Below are 20,581 nucleotides of genomic sequence, written 5' to 3'. Positions count from 1 at the left end.
GCATCTGCAATGCAGAGAGGTTAAAACTAATTACAAGATTTCTATTTATTTTGCCAACAGTGACAGAATAATGTATTTTGCTATTGGTATTGTTCAACTTAATTATTACATTTTTACAGTTGTGATAATACATACTAGTCACTTAATATTTTATATTGTACATGCTTTTTATTAATCTAGGCTTTACCTATACATTAAAAAAATAAAAGGAAATCCATTGTTCCCACAGATTAATCTTCATAAAATACTTTTCTTTGGGTAATACATCATCACTGAAATATTTTTCCTTAATGAAGACATCAGGTGGGTTTGATCAAAACATGCATTACAGTGGAATATATTCCTATTTAAATTGAAACGTTTGCCCAAAATAAATTTCCCCCCTGCACAGTCCTTGAAATAGGGCTATGTATTTTGGAGTAGAATGACAGAGCTGCAGTCAAGTTAAATTGTGTTTCTTCATTGTATTAGATGTCACAATTTATATTTTTAAAGATAAACTTTATACGACAGCCTGGTGATCCTTCTTGGAAAAAAATTCCCTTAATAGAAATAAAGGTACTAGAGAGCCATTTGAGGACATCTAATTTCATTTTGTCTTTACCACCAGTACTGCCAAGATGGAACAGATATATTGAGTGTCCAAGATAGTCTCCACATTCCCCCATTCACATCAACTTTTCAGACTGTTAAAGGCATTGTGACTTCTTTCCCAAAACTGTGCCAAAAAAAGACTGGAGTGGGATTACCTTTAGCATTAACCCACAACCAGCCAATATATTTTTAAACACCACTGTCTTTGTCTAAGTACTAAGAGGTATTTAATAATGTTATTTAAACATATTTTAATGCAACTTACTTCCTCAATGTAGGCAAAGCCCACAGATACTGCTCCCAGTTTTCCTGTGTTAAGAAACTACTATTGTAAGTGTCTCTTCCCCATCCAGGGAAGCAGGAAACAGGGAGGGATGTTGTTATGGAGAGGAGCCACACACACAGGGCCGGCTCCAGGCACCAGCTTCTCAAGGAGGTGCTTGGGGCGGCCGCTCCGGAGAGGGGCGGCATGTCCAGGTATTCGGCGGCAATTCGGCGGACAGTCCCTCACTCCGCCTGGGAGTGAAGGACCTCCCACCGAATTGCCGCCGCAGATCGCGATCGCGGCTTTTGTTTTTTGTTTTGGCTGCTTGGGGCGGCCAAAACCCTGGAGCCGACCCTGCACACACAAGATCCTTTCTAGAAACATGGAGTCCAGGTTGAGTCAGATATAAGTAAGAAACCAATTCAATCAGATTTTGGAAGGAGCTGATAGAGTCACTTAGAAACAGGAGGTTATATTGTGGTGGGAAAGCACCATATTGGGAGGCCGCAAAGAAAATGAGAAAGTTGCATTAAATCTTAGGGTCAAATGCTGTTCCTCTTTGCAACATCTCAGTAACATGGCTTTGCTCATTGCAACTGTATTTTTCTGGGAGAGACAGAATTGTATCTCAACCCTTTGCAGGATGCTTGGCATCTACACTTAATGAAAGTCTGGTAGGATTTTATAGAAAATTATATCCTGACTTTAGAATTCTATATGATCATTCAGAAACCCTGAAAAAATTATTATTCTTTAATAAATTCTATAAGTAACTTGTACAGTCACCTATTAAATTTGTGTAGAATGCTATAAGTTTATCCCTATTAAATTCTGTAGGATTCTTCCAGCTTATACACCTGGGTCATGCTACAGATTTATTGAGGCATAGTGGTGGCAGCCCTCAGTGTGGAGTTTTGGACCAGTGAATTCACACTGTGTTACTGTAGCACTGTTACTGTAGCACTTAAGAGGCCTAATCGTGGACTAGGATTGCATTGTGCATTCTGTACAATCACAGAACTAAAATATAGTCCCTGACCCAAAAAGTTTACATTCTAAATATAACACAGACCAACACATGGATAGAGATAGACAGATCAGAGGTGGGAGTCAGTTGACATCTCGGGAGTGAATGAGAGATGAGAGGTAAGGGAAGGATGGGGGTAGGCTGTGAAAGACTTGTTAAGGTGAAAGCAAGTAATCATGATTGGCAGGTGAACCGCTGCTTTGGGGAGACTCGCCTGCCAGCCCTGCCCCTTCCATACAAGGTCCCATCTCCTGCATGCTGGAGCCCCAAACCTCACTTCCCCCAACAGGAGAACCCCTGAGGGGTCCCCCCGACCCACCGCCTATCTGCTCCCCCCGCAGTGCCAAGCTGAGCCACCAGCCCCCCGAGTGCCGAGCTAGCCCCAATGCCAGGCAGAGCCTCTGGCCCTCCCGCCCCGGATGACCCTCCTGAGCACTGGGCCAGTCCTAGCACCAGGCCGAGCCAGTGAAGGCCCTCCACTGGCCACCAGTGCTGGGCCGAGCGGCCGACCCCCTGAGCACCAGCGCCCCCCCGGCTGAGCCTCTGGCCCCAGCGCCTGGCCGAGCCTCCTCATTCCCCTGCCCACCTCTAGCTTTCCACGTCTCTCCTTACTCCCCCGTCCCCAAGGAGGAGGGATGCAGCCAGCAGCGGGTACCTCTGGAGGTGGGGGTGGAGTGGAGGAGACATGGCAGGCACAGGCAGGCAACAGCAGCAGGCGGTAGGGACTTTGGGAAAGAGGTGGGGCCACCATGGCCCAGGTGTCTGGCGGCAGGTTGGTGGCAGCGCCAGGGATACCCGCCGCCCATGCAAGTAACTTATGTTTGTTACAATAGAGAAGGGGTAGCCAGTAGAGGGATGCAATGAAAGGGGTGACATGGTGAAAATGATGGGCTAGGAAAATTACCTTTGCAGCAGCATTCTGAATGGATATGAGTGGGGCAAGATTGTGTTTGTCCAGGCTAGAGAAAAGGATGCTGTAGTAATTGAGACTCTGGACGAGAGTGTTAGCTGTGGGAATGGATAGGAAAGGCTGTATCTTAGAGATGTTATGGAGAAAGAATCAGCAAGATTTAGACAGAGGAACTGTCATTGAGGACCTAGAACAATGGCAGCCTGTGGCTTGCACACAGCCTGTCAGGGTAATCCGCTGGTAGGCCATGAGACAGTTTGTTTACATTGACTGTCCACAGGCACAGCCACCCGCAGCTCCCAGTTGCCACAGTTCACTGTTCCCAGCCAATGGGAGCTGCGGGAAGTGGCAGCCAGCAGAATCATTGTGCTTAAGCTAAAGGTATATAGAATTGTGTTTAATAAGTGTTTTATTAAAATACAAAATTCAATAAAGAATGTTAGCTTCCATTTTAAATAAATAATTTATCTGAGAGTGCTCATGTGATATTATATGCTTATTGTATCCAGATAACTGGAATCATTCATTGGTTATTTGCTTGCAGCACTATTTCAAGGAGAAATATTGAAACAGGGAAGAAGAAAAGAACTACAGGACATATACTGCCTTTCCAGTGTAAAACCGAGAGAAAGGGAACATAGCTTCCCAAGGTTGCATAGCTTTTGTAAAGCTGCCAGACATTGTGTTCTGTTCCCTTCTATTGTGTAGGAAGAAGGGGAACATATGATTATGCTTTCTTCAAAGGAAACCAAGGACAAATACACTAATTCATAATGGACTTAGAATTTTAAAAACTGAAAAGAGGACAATAAAGATTTTGTAAAGTGGCAGTGTCAAAGTGATGTTGATAAACTATATTATTTAATGATATTTAAGTGCAGAGTTTATGTAAAGTAAATGAAAAGTTATATGTCTGATATAGTATTTTGGACTGTTCACATCCCTGAAAGAATCCAAGTGCCAAATTCATTCCCAAAACAGTACTTAAATTCAGTATTCAGAACAAATTTCTCACAAATTTCTTTTTAAGATAACATATTTACACCTCTACCTCGACATAACGCTGTCCTCGGGAGCCAAAAAAATCTTACCGCATTATAGGTGAAACCGCGTTATATTGAACTTGCTTTGATCCGCCGGAGTGCCCAGCCCTGCCCCCCCGGAGCACTGCTTTACTGCATTATATCCAAATTCGTGTTATATCGGGTCATGTTATATCGAGGTAGTGGTGTACTTTAGAAGAGTTAAACTCTTACAGCTATCTGTTATGGGGGAATATAATTTTCTTTCTTTTAAGTATAGTTAATTATTTAACTATACACAATAATTCATATTTTCCTTACATATGATGCTTGTAGTTTTATAGGTTCTTGAATATGTGTCATGGTGGATCCCACGTAGATGTATATTTGCCTCATGCATGTGAGCTCATAAACCTGTGAATAGCAGAGTCCATCATTATGTGCCTCCTTGTGCCACGGTGTAATGGCTGTAATGGAAGGCATAACGGGTGGAGCAGTCTTGACCCTCCCCCAGTTCCCTCTTATCACCCATGACAGTGAGAAGGCACCAACTGTAGTGTGGTGATGGTGTTATTTATTATTATTTGTGTTACTGGAGCATCTAGGAGACCTAGTCATGGACCACAACCCCATTGTACTAGATACTGTTCAAACAGAAGACAAAAAGAGGATGGATGTTTCTGGGCGGTACCTCCCAAGTGTGAGGGGCAGCATGTTGGGGGGAAGTTTAAGAGCTCCATTTTAGCCATGTTAGCTTGAGCTGATGGCTAGACATCCATTAGAAGATGTCAGAGAGACAAGCAAGATTTTAAATTGGAAAGAAAGAAACACAGGTCTGGAGCAGAAACGTAGATCTGTAAATTATCTGGATGGAGATAGTAGTTGAATCTGTCCCCATCCCCCTTCTGTTTTTTGAGCTTGAAACTCAAATGTTTGTGACAAAATCTCTCTTCTTTTGAAATTTCTCATTGAAAATTTTTCAGAGGACATTTAAAAAAAAGGAAGAAAAACAAAGGGGGACAGCTTCACCCGCCCCCCATATAATGGGATGAGGTGCTTCATGCAAACTGCTGGCATTTGCAGACTTTTGTCCCACAGAGTTTAAACCATGTCCTTACTGTGATAGTCGTATGTCCTTAATTGACAGGCACAGAAGAGATCTTTTTTGCCTTGGTGAAGGGCATATTCCTGACACATGCTCCATCTACTGCTCCTTATTGTCCTGAACCCCAAAATGGAGTAACATGAGGCTTAAGTTATGCCTCTGGAGCAATCTGTGTATGTTACGTCCAATCCCAGAGGTGAGACATCTCCTTGGGTATTTGCCCTCTAGCACTGTACCATTAGCTCCTTCGGTACTAACCCCCTCAAAGATAGAGGATGCTGTCTTTTTCCCAGCTGAATCACTCACCCAAAGAGTGACCTTGCTACACTAGGAGACACCTGTCATCTTCCTCCTTCATCATACACCAGGCTGTCTCCCAGAGGCAGCAGGTTTGGTTTTGGGAGGACGGAGGTCAAGAGTCATGCCAAGACTATCTCAGAGCCAGCTTTTTGAAATGACCTTGCTCCTTTCATTGGGTGTGTTCACACATTACAGCCAACAAATGGGTGCTGGACATTGTCACTACCCTCGTCAGTTCCTTTCGTTGCCCCCTACCTATCTCCCCCTTTCCCACCCTCCTTCGGGTACCATTCTCCTGAGATCCTATTAGAAAAAGAAGCAGTCTCATTGCTTTGTCTGAGAGCTGTAGAAGAGGTTCCTCAGGAATAAAAGGGAAAAGGCTTCTATTCATGATATTTCCTTATTCTGAAGAAGAAAAGGAGTCTTCATTCTATCCTAGACCTGAGGAGACCGAACAAATGCATACACCACCTCAGATTCAGTGTGGTAACACTTGTCTCCGTCATTCCTTTGCTTCAGACTCAGGACTGGTTTGTGGCTTGTTTGTGCAGGCTGTGTACTTCCAGGTTTCCACCTGTTCCACAGGAAGTACCTGAGAGTTACAGTGGGACAAAACCATTACCAGAAAAAGCTACTGACCTTTAGGCTCTCCAGGGCAGAGTCTTTACAAAATGTCTAGCCATAGTGGTGGTACAACCAAGGAAAAAGGGCACCTACATCTATCCATATCTAGACAACTGGCTGATCAGAGGCAGATCATATAAGGATACTCTGACAAGCATCAACTGTGCTCTTTCTCTGTTAGCCCAGCTGGGCTTTCTGGTGAACTCCTCTCCCTTCTTCCCTCTCTCCCCAGTCTGTGATGGTGTCTATCAGGCCTTGTGGTCTCCTTGCTGGAGGAGTTGGCATGCTGATGCACCCTGCTCAGGCTGGGCTCTCAACAAGACAGTCCTCCAGAAGCCTAGATGGGCCAGGAGGAGACACTGACCAATCTTTACAGCCCAGTTAAGAACGCTTCCCTGGTTCCTCTCAGCGGCAGTGCTGGATGAGACTGAGACAGAAGAGGAGCTTCTCAGTGCTAGCCCAGAAGTCCAGGGCTAGATCAAGGCCTTGTCTTCAAATGCTGCTACTAAGTGCGCCTTTGAAGTTCTGTTTGTTTATTTAAAGACACAGAAAGACAAATTCTGAGGGTTTTTTTTAACTGTGTAGAGATTGACACCAAGTTCATGGCATGGGTGACCCTGCGGTGAGTAGGCAGCCAAAACTTGTGAACTTGTGCCACACTTGGCAGGGGGAGCTACGGAACATCCCCACCTGCCACATTATCACAGACAATAGAGTTCATAGGGGCCAGGATAGAATCCATGACAGTGAGGGCTTGCTCACCTCAAGACAAAATGCTACTTAATACAGTGATATCTCACCCAGCTATATCAGTCTGGATTTGCCTTGCATGTAAAAATGAGCAAGACTGTCTTACTTTCATCTCATGTCCTCACAGAGCTGACCTCATAGCTGGATCCTGATAATGTCTAAAAGGGGGTGCCATTTGTGACCCTGTCACTCCAAGGCATTAGACACAGACACATCTGGGATGGGTTGGGAAGCCCAATTAACTATATCACCTACAAATACAAGGGACGTGGTTCCCAGAGGACATGAAAGTGTGCAAAATGTCTTAGAGCTCATGGTCACACTCAGAAGTGCAGCTGTTGACAGACAGTACATTGGTGATGCACTGCATAAATAAGCAAAGGGACACCCAGTTTTCCCCACTCTATAGACAGTCAAGTTATGGAGTTGGTGCTACCTTCATGGTGTAATCCCAATTATCCTACACCTTCCAGGTGCTAGCAATGACTTGGCAGACTTCTTAAGCAGACAGTTGGTGACCAATCAATGGGCCCTGCAAAAATCTATCAGCAAGTCAGTATTCCACCAGTGGAGGAACTTGGCGACAGACTTGTTTTTCACCAAGGACAACACCAAGTGTCCAAATTACTATTCCAGAAGAGGCATGAACTCTGGATCCTTGCCGGATGCTTTCGCACTGCAAAGGAACCAGAGATTCCTTTAAGGCTTTCCACCAATTCCTCTAGCCCCCAGCATGATTGCCAAGGCCTGAGGAGACCAAGCTATACTCATCCTCGGTGCTCCAATTGGCTGAGGCACTTTTGGTTGACTAACCTGTTACAAATGTCTATGCGACCGTCAATCAGGTTCCTGGACCACCCAGATATGTTATCACAGGAACTAAGGGAAGTATTTCATCCAAACCTGAAGTCACTGCACCGGAAAACCTGGATTTTGGTTGGTTGGACACCATGGAAAGTAACCGCCCCTCACATATTCAGAAAATCCTACTATAGAACAGAAAACTGTCCACAAGCAACACTCTGGACTTCCATTAGTTTAATCAAGGTCCATCAGGCAGCAAAGTCTATCATCCACCGAATACAGTTTTTTCCAGCCTTCCTTCATCCAGTGATATGTAAATTCCCAAGGACCTCCTGCATGCTTTCCCACTGGTTAGAAATCCTACTTCAGCACGGGACCACAACATCATCCTTCTAAAATTTATGGAGCCCTTTTGATTCCCTCTGAGTGTTCTTACTCTCAAAAGAGTCTTTCTGATGGCCCATCACCTTGGTCAGATGAGTGAGTGAGCTTTAGGGACTTGGGAACCCCTGCATACCTTGTTTCAGAAAGACAAAATAGTACTGAAACCTTGTGCAAAATTCAGCCCCTATGTGGTTTCTGATTTTAATTGTGTTCTTTCCAAAGCCAATTTTCCACACAAGGGGAAAAAAAAAACTCCAGGCCTTGGATACATCCAGTGCTCTTTGAAAGAACATCAGTGGGAACAAATCTTTCAGAATGTCCTTATTTCAATTTTTCTTGTCTGGCCACGCCAAAGATCAGGTCATTTCATCACAAAAACTTTCAGAATAAATAACACATTGTCTCTCACTGTGCTACCAGTGATGTACTTCTCCCACTGACTCTTAAGGCCCACTCCAATAGAGCCCAAGTGGCACCATCAGCCTGTTTCCTTAATGTGCTCGTTTCTGCAAGGCTATTCCGTGGAGCAGCCACCCTCAGATTTGGCAAGGATCATACACTGAACTTAATTGCTAGATCAGATGCCAAATTTGGGGAAATGATACTCTTATCTCTATTCAACTGATGCAGTCGATATTCCTCATCCCCATCATTCTGAAGAGAATACACCTTGTGTAAAGAGTATCTACAGTATAAGGATACATATGGATGCATAGTCAAAGAAGAAAGAATGATTAGTCACGCTATGGTAATTGTGGTTCTTTGACATGTTGTCAGTGTGGATGCCACATATAGACCTGGGTGAAATATTTTGAATGAAACATTTTTCGCTGAAAAATGCAGATGTGGGTCAATGGAAAGGTTGCAAATTTGCATTGAATTCACCAAATTGTTTCAGCCATAAAGACCCCAAAAATTTAAAAAAAAAGTGAAATCTTTTCAATTAAAAAATGACTTCGTTTCAAAATCTACTTAGATTTCATTTTTAAAAAGGGTAAAAAAAAGTCAAAAATGAAACAAATTGTTTTGTTCAGCCTGAAACTAATTGTTTTCAATGTTTTTGGTTTGCCAAAAAATCTCAATTTTAAATTTTTTTTTTTTTTTGGTTTGCCAGCGAACGGAAAAATCAGTTATTTGCACAGCTTTAGGCATGACCTCTTATCCCCTCACTGCTTTTGGAGTCGTCAGCTACCAAGGACTTTGAATTGCAAAGAAACTAAAGCAAGGTTGAGGCCACTCCACTCCTTATGCCCTTGTACAAGGTGGCACAGGTTGCATGCACATTCCCAAAGGACATTGCTATTCAAAAGATTCCAAGCTTGCATGCCAGATCCACAAACACACCTACATGAGGTCCACTCTGACTACAACAATTCAACGAACCACAGTTACTGTGGGATATGTAACAGTTCTTTACCATGCAACAGAGGGTCCTGTGGCACCTTTAAGACTAACAGAAGTATTGGGAGCATAAGCTTTCGTGGGTAAGAACCTCACTTCTTCAGATGCGAGTAATGGAAATTTCCAGAGGCAGGTATAAATCAGTATGGAGATAACAAGGTTAGTTCAATCAGGAAGGGTGAGGTACTCTGCTAGCAGTTGAGGTGTGAACACCAAGGGAGGAGAAACTGCTTCTGTAGTTGGATAGCCATTCACAGTCTTTGTTTAATCCTGATCTGATGGTGTCAAATTTGCAAATGAACTGGAGCTCAGCAGTTTCTCTTTGGAGTCTGGTCCTGAAGTTTTTTTGCTGTAAGATGGCTACCTTTACATCTGCTATTGTGTGGCCAGGGAGGTTGAAGTGTTCTCCTACAGGTTTTTGTATATTGCCATTCCTGATATCTGACTTGTGTCCATTTATCCTCTTGCGTAGTGACTGTCCAGTTTGGCCAATGTACATAGCAGAGGGGTGTTGCTGGCATGTGATGGCATATATAACATTGGTGGACATGCAGGTGAATGAGCCGGTGATGTTGTAGCTGATCTGGTTAGGTCCTGTGATGGTGTTGCTGGTGTAGATATGTGGGCAGAGTTGGCATCGAGGTTTGTTGCATGGGTTGGTTCCTGAGTTAGAGTTGTTATGCTGCGGTGTGTGGTTGCTGGTGAGAATATGCTTAAGGTTGGCGGGTTGTCTGTGGGCGAGGACTGGCCTGCCTCCCAATGTCTGTGAAAGTGAGGGATCATTGTCCAGGATGGGTTGTAGATCACTGATGATGCGTTGGAGAGGATTAAGCTGAGGCTGTAGGTGATGGCCAGTGGAGTTCTGCTGGTTTCTTTTTTGGGCCTGTCTTGTAGCAGGAGGTTTCTGGGTACACGTCTGGCTCTGTTGATTTGTTTCTTTAACATGTTAACCACATTGTGAATTATTAACTAAGTTTGTACAGGTTAAGCTAGCCAAGCATCATAAGGACTCTGTCATGTTCATTATTTTTAACTATAGAGAAAATCTTAATTTCACACTATTTTTATTTGATATGAGAGAATTTTAGAAAATCCATCCTTTCATAGTTGTGAGAGTATTACTTTAGAGTTTTCGTGTATTGTGGTGGATACAAGCAGCTCTTGTTTTCTTTAAGTGGGGTGATTATAACTGCTTAGTTTTTGTTGTCATTGTTTTTATTATAGTCCTGATCATAATGCTAAGGAGCCCCAGACATGCACCAGGGAGTGTATTTAGTCAGAGATAAGAGAGTTTTAAATTCCTCTTTTTACGTTTCCTTAAGTAAATTGAACACTTCACAGTTGTTCTACAATTCCCATTCCAACTCCCCCAAAAAGATGATTCAGAGTGCAAATTAAATGTGATTTGTTCATCTTTGAGAAGCTTCAACTCTAATCCTGCTGACCACTTTCCTTAATTTGCATTTAATGGCAAGGATACCGTTCCCTTTAGTTTTTCCTAGGGTTACAGATGTTTTCAGTCTCCTGACATGTTTTTAATAGAAATTTTTATGTAGCTCTGAAATCTTCAAGAGTGGCTCAGGGAAAATATAGAGTGAGCTTGTTTGTTATGAACGAGGGGGGAAGGAGACTATTCTACCTGCAGTGGGATATTATTATGTGACATGGTGGCTGTCATAGATAAACTGTTATTTTTCCTGAACATAATTATGTCTTATGCATGAAGCATAAGTACAGTAAGCAGAGCAGGAAGAAAAATAATTAATTGTTAGATGATGCAATACTGTAGGCCTGCGTCTGCCTCTTTAATGCTAACACCCGAGTGACTTTTTGGCCACATAAACTATAGAATATAAAAACTGGTGGGGGATCATAAAGATTTTTTTTTAAAATAGGTATTCTTTTTCCTCCCAGCACCTTGGCCTCCTTCCACCAGGAGCCATGCTATTACTGTCTTCTACTGGATCATGGCTTCCTCTCTCTCTCTCTCTCTCTGCTCTCAGTATCCATTTCTCTGCTTTCCTTCTCTCCAGCTCTGACTGCAGGGAGCCAGGAACCTGATCCAAATTACATTGAATTCAATTGGAGTTGAATCAGGCCTTAGGAGAGGAAGTAGAAACAGGACCTGAAGCAGAGACATTGGATCAGCCTTGAATTTGGCTCATTGGTGCATGTGTGTGTGGTTGTCCGTGTTTAAGAGAAGATGAATAGAGGCAGCAACTGCCTGGGCTTACAAAGGGAACTGGGGCAATAGCTGAGGGAGACTTGGGTAAAGTGTGGAAACATGCATACATTTATGTGAAAACGTCGCAGAATAAATGGAGGAAGCACCGTGGATAGAGAGGAGTGGAAGAGTTAAGTGAGCAGGCTCTGGGGAATGGGGAAGCTGATATTAAAAAAAAGAAAACAGTTGAAAGAATGAGAAACTCAGAGGAAAAGCTTACTAGAACAGAAAGATGTAGAGAGGGCATGGAGGAGAGAATAGCTGAATGAAGATGAGGCAGTAGGGAGAAAACACAATTCAGAAATAAAGGTTAGTGAGTGAAAAGAAACGAGATCAACTACTAATATTGCAGTAAAATTATAGTGAATGGGGAAAACCAAACAAGCAAAACCCAGAAAGACAGAGGAAAAGATTCACCAATGTACCTTAGAAAGAAAAAGTTGGATGAATAAAAGTAGAAAGGGGGAAAAAAATGAATAAGTTTATTTTATTAAATTTATAGGAAGTCTAATACCAAATTATATTTGATTGTGTTTTTTTTCATATACCTGTGATTCTGGCTAACTGAGGGGAGGCTAATTTTGTGGGCTACTCAGAAAATATTAACCAGGCTACTTGCACTCTCCAGTCCTGCTCCAGGGTGGATAAAAATCAATTGTTTTGTTTTTTGGGGGGGAAATGGATTTTTTAAAATTTAAATTAAATATTGGTTTATTAAAAAAACAATTTAAAATTAAATTTGAAATTGACAACATATGTTAAGGCCTAAACATATAATAATGTGTTAAAATCATGTAAATTAAACACAAAAATTGTATTAAGCAATATATGTTTGCTTCTAAAGTTTTAAAGAAAAATCAGACCACAGAGCTTGAGGAAGTCAATGGTTAAGTTCCTGGACCCCAGAGTTTGTTGAAGTCCTAAACCAGTCTCTTCTGCAGGTCCAGAGAGAATATTTTCTTCATTACAATTTATTGAACTATGTCAGTTCAATGACTAGTTCATTCAAAGTTAAGAAACCAGTTGGCAGCTGAAAAAGCAGGAAAGTAAACTAGTTGTGAGAGGAAGAGATCTATTAATTCTAAAATCTTGAAGGACGTGATGACTAGGAACAATAAGTTCAATTCACTACCTTAAAATAAGGCTTCCTTTGCTTAAAAAATCAGTTACTTTTAATGCAAAAAGTGTTTTGATAAACTTTTTGATTTTTTTTGTCTTATGTATCCAGCACATTTAAGGTAGTTTTATTTAATGTAAATAAAATAAATAAATGCTAGTTTTGTGCATTTTTAATTGAATTTTAATTTCCATCTAAATAGAGCTTGACATAAATCACAGTTAAAAAGTTCATCATCTAGTAAATTAGAAATGCGTCATTTACCGTTTTCTAACATAAGAATGGTAAAAATTAAGAATCTCAATAAATGTAAATTAAGCTATGCTAATGTTTATAGATAGAGTGTATCTTCCTGCTTAGTAAAAAATAGTACTATGTTTAGTATAAAGACTCAATTCAGTTGTAAATCAACATGTTTTAGTGGTTATCAATGAAAATAAATCTTTCTTTAAGAAAATAAATAAAACATGAAAATAGAAAAGATGATTAAAATTGATTATTTAAACAACTGCTCACTGATTTAAATCATGATTAAAATTGGTGATTTAAACAACTTTGATTTTAATCAGTCTACCCTGTACTGCTCTGCTTCCTCCAAACCCTTAAAGGAAAAATAGTTAATAAAAGTTGTTTTTTGTATGTCTGTGGGCTTCTTTAGGTAAAATTAATGGCATCCTTTGAATATATCACGCTTTTGTGCCTGGTTACTTTACAGGAACTGAGACCAAAAAAAAAAAAAAAAAAACCCCTCCTTAAATTAAATAAAGTGCAAGCATACACATTGTAGTTGTTTTACAATTCTTAAATATACTACGGTGTACCACAGTCTAGGTTTGCTTGCTGAAATTTCTTTTCCCAGCAGATCAGAAAGCCCACACACTCATACATTATACATATGCCTAAAAAGATGTTTGCAACATTCTCCTCATCCTCCGCCCTAGCTGTAGTTTATTCTCTCTTTAAAACAGGATAATTCTACCCAATCTATGTTTTTTCTTAGTTTGCTTTTAATGCTTATAATAAAAAAGTAGTTTTGTCTAGCATTCTTGTTTTTAATTTCACATAGATTACTTGTGCTTGTCATAGAATCAGAGAATCGTTAGGACTGGAAGGGACCTTGAGAGGTCTTCTAGTTCAGTCCCCTGCACTTAAGGCAGCACTAAGGATTATCTACCATCCATGACAGGTGTTTGTCTAACTTGCTCTTAAAAATCTCCAATGACAGACATTCCACAACCTTTTTAGGGAATTTATTCTAGTACTTAACTACCCTGAGATTTAGGAAGTTTTTCGTAATGGCCAACCTAAACCGCCCTTGCTGCTATTTACGCCCATTACTTCTTGTCCTTTCCTCAGAGGTTAACGAGAATAATTTTTCTCTCTCTCCTTGTAACAACTTCTAATGTACTTGAAAACTATTATCATGTCCCCTCTCAGTCTTCTCTTCTCCAGACTAAACAAACCCATTTTTTTTTCAGACTTCCCTCATAGGTCATGCTTTCTAGACCTTTAATCATTTTTGTTGCTCTTCTCTGGACTTTCTCCAATTTGTCTTTCTTGAAATGTGGTGCCCAGAATTGGACACAATATTCCAGTTGAGGCTTAATCAGCACCGAGTAACATGGAAGTGTTTACGACACTCCTGCTAATGCATCCCAGAATTATGTTTGCACCCACCTTAGAGTAGCTCCATCTAGGTTCTATTTCCCTAGTTTGTTTATGAGAAGGTCATGCAAGACAGTATCAAAAGCCTTACTAAAGTCAAGGTATACCACATCTACTGCTACCCCACTTCCACAAGGCTTGTTACCTTGTCAAAGAAAGCTATTAGGTTGGTTTGACACAATTTGTTTTTCACAAATCCATGCTGACTGTTACTTATCACCTTATTATCTTGTAGGTGTTTGCAAATTGCTTAATTATTGTCATTATGTTTTGTATTGTACTGGTAGATTTGTATATTTATAATATTTATATAATTTGAGTACAGCATTTTATGATTCATAGTATTCTTTTATTCTGGATGTAGCCTCTGGGGGGAGAGTTACATAGAGCCAATATAGTGTTTTTTCTGTGTAATAGATTAACTGTCCTATTCAATGGGTGAACTCTTTTGACGTCCCACAAATGGCAACATATTTCAGACATAATTCTTTTATGAAAAGAATGATAGAGTGGCAGGTCATGCCATAATTTATATGGCATTTTCTAGCCATCTGCTCTGTAAGGCTATGATCCTGTTATATACGGAGTACTCTCAACTGCCGGTGAAGTCATTTATTTGTCGTCTATACACCATCTGTGCACCAGTTTTGCTAATTCAGTTTAAAAATCACATCTTTAATTAAACTGCTACAACTTTGTATTATTTTTTTTAGTACATACTGATATTTGAGTTTGTATAACATTAAATAGACATTACATGAATCACTGTAAAGTTAGTCCAATAAATTCATAAACATAGCTTATTTTGTAGGGCAGTAAATCTTCCCCTTCAGACAGTTTTAACTTTTCCTTTCCTTTCAACTAAGGAAATGCTACTTCACCGCAAGTACAAAGACCTTCTTTCATGGACTACTTTGATAAACAAGATTCCAAGAATAAAAGCCATGAAAACTGTAATCAGAATATGCCTGAACCCTACCACATATCCAAATATCCTGATAACTGGAAAGTCCCTCAAGATGGAGATTTTGATTTTGTAAGTACATTTACAGTGTTACTTTTCTAATGTTTACTTCCTTGCATACTGTTTATTTTATGTACGCTAAAATGAATTAATCCTTTCTATAGCTTTCTAGTAGTGCAAACAAAATAAGTCATCTTTCAAGGATTCCTTCCAAATATTTAATAGTAAAGTCATTTTCTAACTGTTATACTAACACATTTGTCTAACACAGAACATGACTTCTAAAAGAGAGTGGTAGGTTTGAGGGAAAACATTAAAAAAAATTCCTTTCAGTAAATGTATTCTTGGCGCTTTTCTATTTTGTATCATAGTTTATTTTTGTCAAACTGGTTGTGTGACCTAGTTTATTAAAGCCTTCAAATATATGAGAATACTGTAAGTGGGTTTTTTTTTTTTTTTTGAGTTAGTATCTCAAGTGAGACATGTAGAAAGAATTTTAAACTAGGCAGAGCAATTTACATATCTCCTAAGTAGATTGAATAAGATCACTTAATGTGTCCTTTGAGCCTTTTGGTACAACTTGTATTACAATTCCTGTGATTTCTGGAACAAACTATTACATCTTTAGAAATAATACACGGATCTGTTTGCTCTCTGTTACACTAGCTTGAATGTCTTTTTCTTCAAAATGTGGGTTGTTGTTTTTTTAAGATAACAATGAAAAATATGATGAGCCAAAAAGAACTGTTCCTAAGCAGCCAGTAAACTTATATAGTTTTAAAATGTTCTTTTATCAAAATGAAATAAATAAACTGATAAGACTGATTTGGACATGTGATGTATAGCTATTACAGCTTTCTCCCACTCCTCCCCCCACTCTTTTATATTTTCTAACCTTTCTAAACAAAGGAATTTAACATATCTATTGTAGCTTTAACATGTTCTTTCCTTCACTACTCTGTAGTAGCTAAATTTGGTCACAAGATACCTTCAGAAAGAGAAAAACAGCTGTAGGTGTAGGATTTTTTTCTCAGTTTTTACTTACTGTCTTTCTAAATAAAGCTGACTCTTAAATTTCAGCTACTATGATATGGCAAGTGAAACAGCACAGTATAAACTGTTGCTGTAGGAGAATAAAACTTTTGAATAAGTACACTTTTTTTTTCTAGACTACAAAGATACAATAGCCAGCATCTTTATAATCAGCCAGTGAAATAACTAGTGCATTATTCATTGGAAAATAACTATCTGTATCTAAATGTGGTTTATTATGGTGGTAATAAATTTTCTGTAGAACTGTTGTAAAAACTGTTTTGCTTTTATAGATGGGCTGATAATTACAAACACAGTGAATATATTTGTAAATTCTAAGGTCCTGATCCTGTGCTCATTTATCCACATGTAAATTTACACACACAAATCATAGACTCATAGAAGATCAGGGTTGGAAGACCTCAGGAGGTCATCTAGTCCAAATCCCTGCTCAAAGCAGGACCAACCCCAACTAAATCATCCCAGCCAGGGCTTTGTCAAGCCGGGCCTGTAACCGTACGGGACTCACCCCTGCGGCACCTCCTTCTGGTACCTTCTGGGAATTAGCTCTCCAGCCATCGGAGCGCCCTCTGCAGGCCGGTGTCCTGCTTTTCCTGGCCCCCAAGTCCCTCCTGGACCCGGTGCCCCTTGCATGCCGGGGTGCTGCCCCCTGGCAGTACACCCCTCAGTCTCTGGGTCTCCCCTCCCCAGGGAACCCCCACCCACTATCCCCACCTCGCCTCAGTCTTTGGCTACTGCCCAGTCTCCATCTAGCTCCCGTTCACTGGGGCAGACTGCAGTATAAATGCCACTCATCCTAGGCAAGGGGGTTTGGACCTGCTGCCTCTGCCTACCTTTTTTGGGCTGACCCCTGCAACCCCAGTACCTATTTGGCCTTCCACTAGGCCACAGCCTGGGGGTTTCCAGGCCGGAGCTCCCCAGCTCCCTGGGCCTTCCCCCAGCCCTGCTCCACCTCAAGTACCTTGGTACACTCCCAGCAGCCAGGTCCCTCCCTCTCACCAGGCTAGAGAGAGAGTCTGTCTGTGCTCCTGGCCTACTGCCCTCTTATAAGGGCCAGCTGAGCCCTACTTGGGGCGTGGCCACAGCTGAGCTTACTTCCCCACTCAGCCTGGGAACTGCTTTTCCCAGCCACCGCCCTCTCCTGGGCTGTTTTAAGCCCTTTACGGCTGGAGCGGGTGACCACCCCGCTGCAGGGCCTTCAAAACCTCTAAGGATGGAAATTCCACCACTTCCCTAGGTAACCCATTCCAGTGCTTCACCACCCTCCTAGTGAAATAGTTTTTCCTAATATCCAACCTAGACCTCCCTCACTGCAACTTGAGACCATTAGTCCTTGTTCTGTCATCTGCCACCACTGAAAACAGCCTATCTCCATCCTCTTTGGAAACCCCCTTCAGGTAGTTGAAGGCTGCCATCAAATCCCCCCCCTTACTCTTCTCTTCTGCAGACTAAACAAGCCCAGTTCCTTCAGCTTCTCCTCATAAGTCATGTGCTCCAGCCCACTAATCATTTTCGTTGCCCTCCGCTGGACTCTCTCCTATTTGTCCACGTCCTTTCTGTAGTGGGGGGCCCAAAAACTGGATGCAATACTCCAAATGTAGCCTCACCAGCGCCAAATAGAGGGGAATAATCACTTCCCTCGATCTGCTGGCAATGCTCCTACTAATGAAGCCCAATATGCCGTTAGCCTTCTTGGCAACACGGGCACACTGTTGACTCATATCCAGCTTCTCGTCCACTGTAATCCCCAGGTCCTTTTCTGCAGGACTGCCGCTTAGGCAGTTGGTCTCCAGCCTGTAGCAGTGCATGGGATTCTTCTGTCCTAAGGGCAGAACTCTGTACATGCCCTTGTTGAACCTCATCAGATTTCTTTTGGTCCAATCCTCCAATTTGTCTAGGTTACTCTGGAGCCTATCCCTACCCTCCAGTGTATCTACCTCTCCCCCGAGCTTAATGTCATCAGTGAACTTACTGAGGGTGCAATCCATCCCATCATCCAGATCATTAGTGAAGATGTTGAACAAAACCAGCCCCAGGACAGACCCCTGGGGCACTCCACTTGATACTGGCTGCCAACTAGACATCGAGCAGTTGATCACTACCCGTTGAGCCCAATGTTCTAGCCAGCTTTCTATCCATCTTCTAGTCCATTCATCCAATCCATACTTTTTTAACTTGCTTGCAAGAATACTGTGGGAGACCATATCAAAAGCTTTGCTAAAGTCAAGATATATCACGTCCACTTGCTTTACCAGTATCCACAGAGACAGTTATTTCATCATAGAAGGCAATCAGGTTGGTTAGGCATGACTTGCCCTTTGTGAATCTATGTTGACTGTTCCTGATCACCTTCCTCTTCTCCCAAGTGCTTCAAAATGGATTCCTTGAGGACTTGCTCCATGATTTTTCCAGGGACTGAGGTGAGGATGACTGGTCTGTAGTTCCCTGGATTCTCCTTCTTCTCTTTTTTTTGAAGATGGGCACTATATTTCCCTTTTTCCAATCGTCTGGGACCTCCCCCGCTTACCACGAATTTTAAAAGATAATGGCCAATGGCTCTGCAATCACATCAGCCAACTCCCTCAGCACCCTCGGATGCATTAGATCCGGCCCCTGGACCTGTGCATGTCAGCTTTTCTAAATAGGTCTTAACCTTTTCTTTCATTAGTGAGGGCTGCTCACCTCCTCCCCATACTGTGTTGTCTAGTGCAGCAGTCTGGGAGCTGACCTTGTCTGTGAAGACCAAGGCAAAAAAAACATTGAGTACTTCAGCTTTTTCCACATCATCTGTCACTAGGTTGCCTCCCCCATTCAGTAAAGGTCTCACGCTTTCCCTGACCACCTTCTTCTTGCTAACATACCTGTAGAAATCCTTCTTGTTACCCTTCATATCCCTTGCTAGCTGCAACTCCAATTGTGCTTTGGCCTTCCTGATTACACCCCTGAATGCTCGAGCAATATTTTTATACTCCTCCCTAGTCATCTGTTCAAGTTTCCACATCTTGTAAGCTTCCTTTTTGTTTTTAAGGTCACTGAAGATTTCTCTGTTAAGCCAAGTTGGTCGCCTGCTATATTTGCAATTCTTACTGCACATCAGGATGGTTTGTTCTTGCACCCTCAATAAAGCTTCTTTAAAATACAGCCAGTTGTCCTGGACTCCTTTCCCCCTCATATTAACCTCCCAGGGGATCCTGCCCATCAGTTCCCTGAGGGAGTCAAAGTCTGCTTTTCTGAAGTCCAGGGTCCATATCCTGGTGCTCTCCTTTCTTCCTTTTGTCAGGATCCTGAGCTTGATCATCTCATGGTCACTGCTGCCCAGGTTGCCACCCACTTGTACTTCCCTTACCAATTCTTCCCTGTTTGTGAGCAGCACGTCAAGAGGAGCATGGCCCCTAGTTGGTTCCTCCAGCACTTGCACCAGGAAGTTGTCCCCAACACACTCCAAAAACTTCCTGGATTGTGTGTGCACTGCTGTATTGCTCTCCCAGAAGATGTCAGGGTGATTGAAGTCCCCCATGAGAACCAGGGCCTGTGATCTGGAAACTTCTGTTAGTTGTCCGAAGAAAGCCTCATCTACCTCATCCTCCTGGCCTAGTGGTCTATAGCAGGTGCCCACCACATCACCCTTGTTGCTCTCGCCTCTAAACTTAACTCAAAGATCTCAATGGGCTTTTCTCCAGTTTCATATTGTAGCTCTGAGAAATCATACTGCTCCCTTATATACAGTGCAACTCCTCCACCTTTTCTCCCCTGCCTGTCCTTTCTGAACAGTTTATACTCATCCATGACAGTGCACCAGTCATGTGAGTTACCCTACCGACTTCCAATTCTTCCTGCTTGTTTCCCAGGCTTCTTGCGTTCATTTGCAGGCACCTAAGATAACTAGCCGATTGCCCTGCTTTCTCAGTATGAGCCAAGGAGGATTCCCTTGTTGCACCCTCCTCCTTGTGTTTCCTCCCAGTATCCCACGTCCCCACTTACCTCCGGGCTTAGGTCACCATCACCCGGCGAACCTAGTTTAAAGCCCTCCTCACTAGCTTAGCAATAGTACCATTGAACTCAGTGAGACTACTCACATGTATCAAGTTGTTTGCTATGTGTAAGTATTTGCAAGATCAAGGCCTAAATAATTTATAATCTTTAGCGAGAAATTGTGTAGTGACTTATTGTTGCTGAACCTCTTCAGTGCTTTAGCTTTTTTAAAATTCAACTGAAATGATTTTTAAAATAAATAAATAAATAAATATTCAAAATTATTTGAGATCTCAGATGATTAATAGAATGAACCAGTAGCACAAAAAATTACAAACAACATTTTAAAAGTTACCTGAAGTGGTGATGCTGTTTTTAAAACCTACTAAAACTTGAATAT

The 20,581-nt window shown here is 41.7% G+C and overlaps 1 protein-coding gene across 3 annotated transcripts in view; it reads left to right on the top strand.

Moving 5' to 3' along the window:
- The window catches only part of STK3 (serine/threonine kinase 3), a 280,022-nt gene that overhangs the window by 174,811 nt on the left and 84,630 nt on the right, over positions 1-20,581 (top strand). For all 3 annotated transcript variants that reach the window (XM_034763361.1, XM_034763360.1, XM_034763362.1), the window contains exon 10: positions 15,059-15,228. In XM_034763361.1, coding sequence (XP_034619252.1) covers positions 15,059-15,228 — 170 coding nt within the window. The remainder of the gene's footprint in view (positions 1-15,058; positions 15,229-20,581) is intronic.

The sequence above is a fragment of the Trachemys scripta genome, chromosome 2 (genome assembly GCF_013100865.1).
Source record: "Trachemys scripta elegans isolate TJP31775 chromosome 2, CAS_Tse_1.0, whole genome shotgun sequence".
NCBI classification, from domain to species: Eukaryota; Metazoa; Chordata; order Testudines; family Emydidae; genus Trachemys; species Trachemys scripta.
This window is presented reverse-complemented; position numbering and strand designations above follow the sequence as displayed.